This window comes from Belonocnema kinseyi, chromosome 7, assembly GCF_010883055.1.
Source record: "Belonocnema kinseyi isolate 2016_QV_RU_SX_M_011 chromosome 7, B_treatae_v1, whole genome shotgun sequence".
In the NCBI taxonomy this organism is placed as follows: Eukaryota; Metazoa; Arthropoda; class Insecta; order Hymenoptera; family Cynipidae; genus Belonocnema; species Belonocnema kinseyi.
In genome coordinates, this window is record NC_046663.1 from 86,593,338 (window position 1) to 86,594,869 (window position 1,532).

The window sequence follows — 1,532 nt, forward strand, 5'->3', positions numbered from 1 at the left end:
TGTAACTTGTAAATGCGTAAACATAAATGGCTGAAGTTTTGATAGGCGTCATTTGAAGGATCAAGCTCGACGAAAATGGTTCACATTATTGAATACTAATGCCATCTCTTAGAATTTTCAGGTACTTATCAGACTGCCTAGTATCTTTCCTGTTATGCTAAGATTTCTTCCGATTCTTGGAGAATTTGCTAAATGCTATTTGTAAAGGTCCTATTCATACCTTTATTACCAAAACCTTAGAAAGTAGCCTGCTAGCTATTTAGGGCTGTAAACAGCATATTTTTCTGTCTTAATTTATACTTTCATAGTCGTCGTCCTCTCTAGTACCAATCTTAAGCCCTTAATGACCTTCGCACAATAGTTGTAGCGCCGCTCGCGTCCAACCGTCAGTGACCCTTTTGAATCTTGGGTTTTTCCCAGCCTGTTGGAAACTTGGTTCGAGTTGCAACTTGCTCGCCTCCCCCATCTTAAATATTGTGTCCCTTCCACTTTTGTGACGTCACTGACTCTTAGTACCTTCCGTTTCGAACTTGCAACTTTAGTTGCAATAGAGAATCCAACGAGTAACTATCAGTCATTCTACTCTACTCTATTGTAAAAATATCTGTAACTCAATTATACTCAACCATTTCTAATTTTATTAAATGATAGTTAGTAACCTACTAAAGCTACTATTCATTCTTACCATCACCTTATAAGTATCAATCGTTATAACTTATCAATTTTTAACAAAGCGAGGAAGTTGTTATATTTCTCAAGGAAAGAGAGAAATTCTGGGACAAGGTATTTCAACGTACTCAACAGAGTTTTCAACTGAAAAATATAATTTTTAACAAAAAATTTAACAGTTGAATTTTAAATTCAAAATTTAATTTTGAACAAAAAGAAAACAATCGAATTTACTACAGATTACAAGTTTGAACAAAGAAGTAAATACACAAACAACAAGAATAATACTCTACCAATTAGATGGATTTTTAACCATATTGTATAAGCTAACTAATGTATTTTAAATAATTCTTCAATTTTCAATAAGCTCGAAAGTGAGCTATGTTTTATGTTCACGCATTTTTGTATGGATATATGTTTCTCCATGCTATTTCGTCGAATCATATCAACGACTAGATTTGTTTATGTTCGCCCCACTTTGGGACAACTTGAGACTTCTGAGGTCTGGTGACCCGAGAGATGAAGTCAGTATAAAAAGAACTTTCAATGATGTAAGATCATTCGATCACTTGTTTCATTTAATAAATCCTTTGTTCATCTTGATATTTCGAAATTTATACGGAAACCTTTTCCCTATTAATAAAGTACTTTTAGGGAAAGCACGAACAGTATGCGCACAAATTTACATGGTCCTTCGAGACGCGATAATTGAACTTTTTATAATATCTTACAAAAAACTGTGCATCTGAGTTGCTATCTCTGTATATACGAGGGTAGTTCAATAAGTCCTTAGAATGAAGTATAAAAACAATTTTTTTTGGGTAATTTTTTTTTTATTTTTCAACATAATCTCCTTGGAGCTC

The 1,532-nt window shown here is 33.3% G+C and overlaps 1 protein-coding gene across 1 annotated transcript in view; it reads right to left on the minus strand.

Moving 5' to 3' along the window:
• The window catches only part of LOC117176546, a 2,172-nt gene extending 1,594 nt beyond the window's left edge, over nucleotides 1–578 (minus strand). The window contains exon 1 of the mRNA XM_033366801.1: nucleotides 517–578. Coding sequence (XP_033222692.1) covers nucleotides 517–578 — 62 coding nt within the window. The remainder of the gene's footprint in view (nucleotides 1–516) is intronic.
• Between the last annotated feature and the right edge of the window lie 954 nt (nucleotides 579–1,532).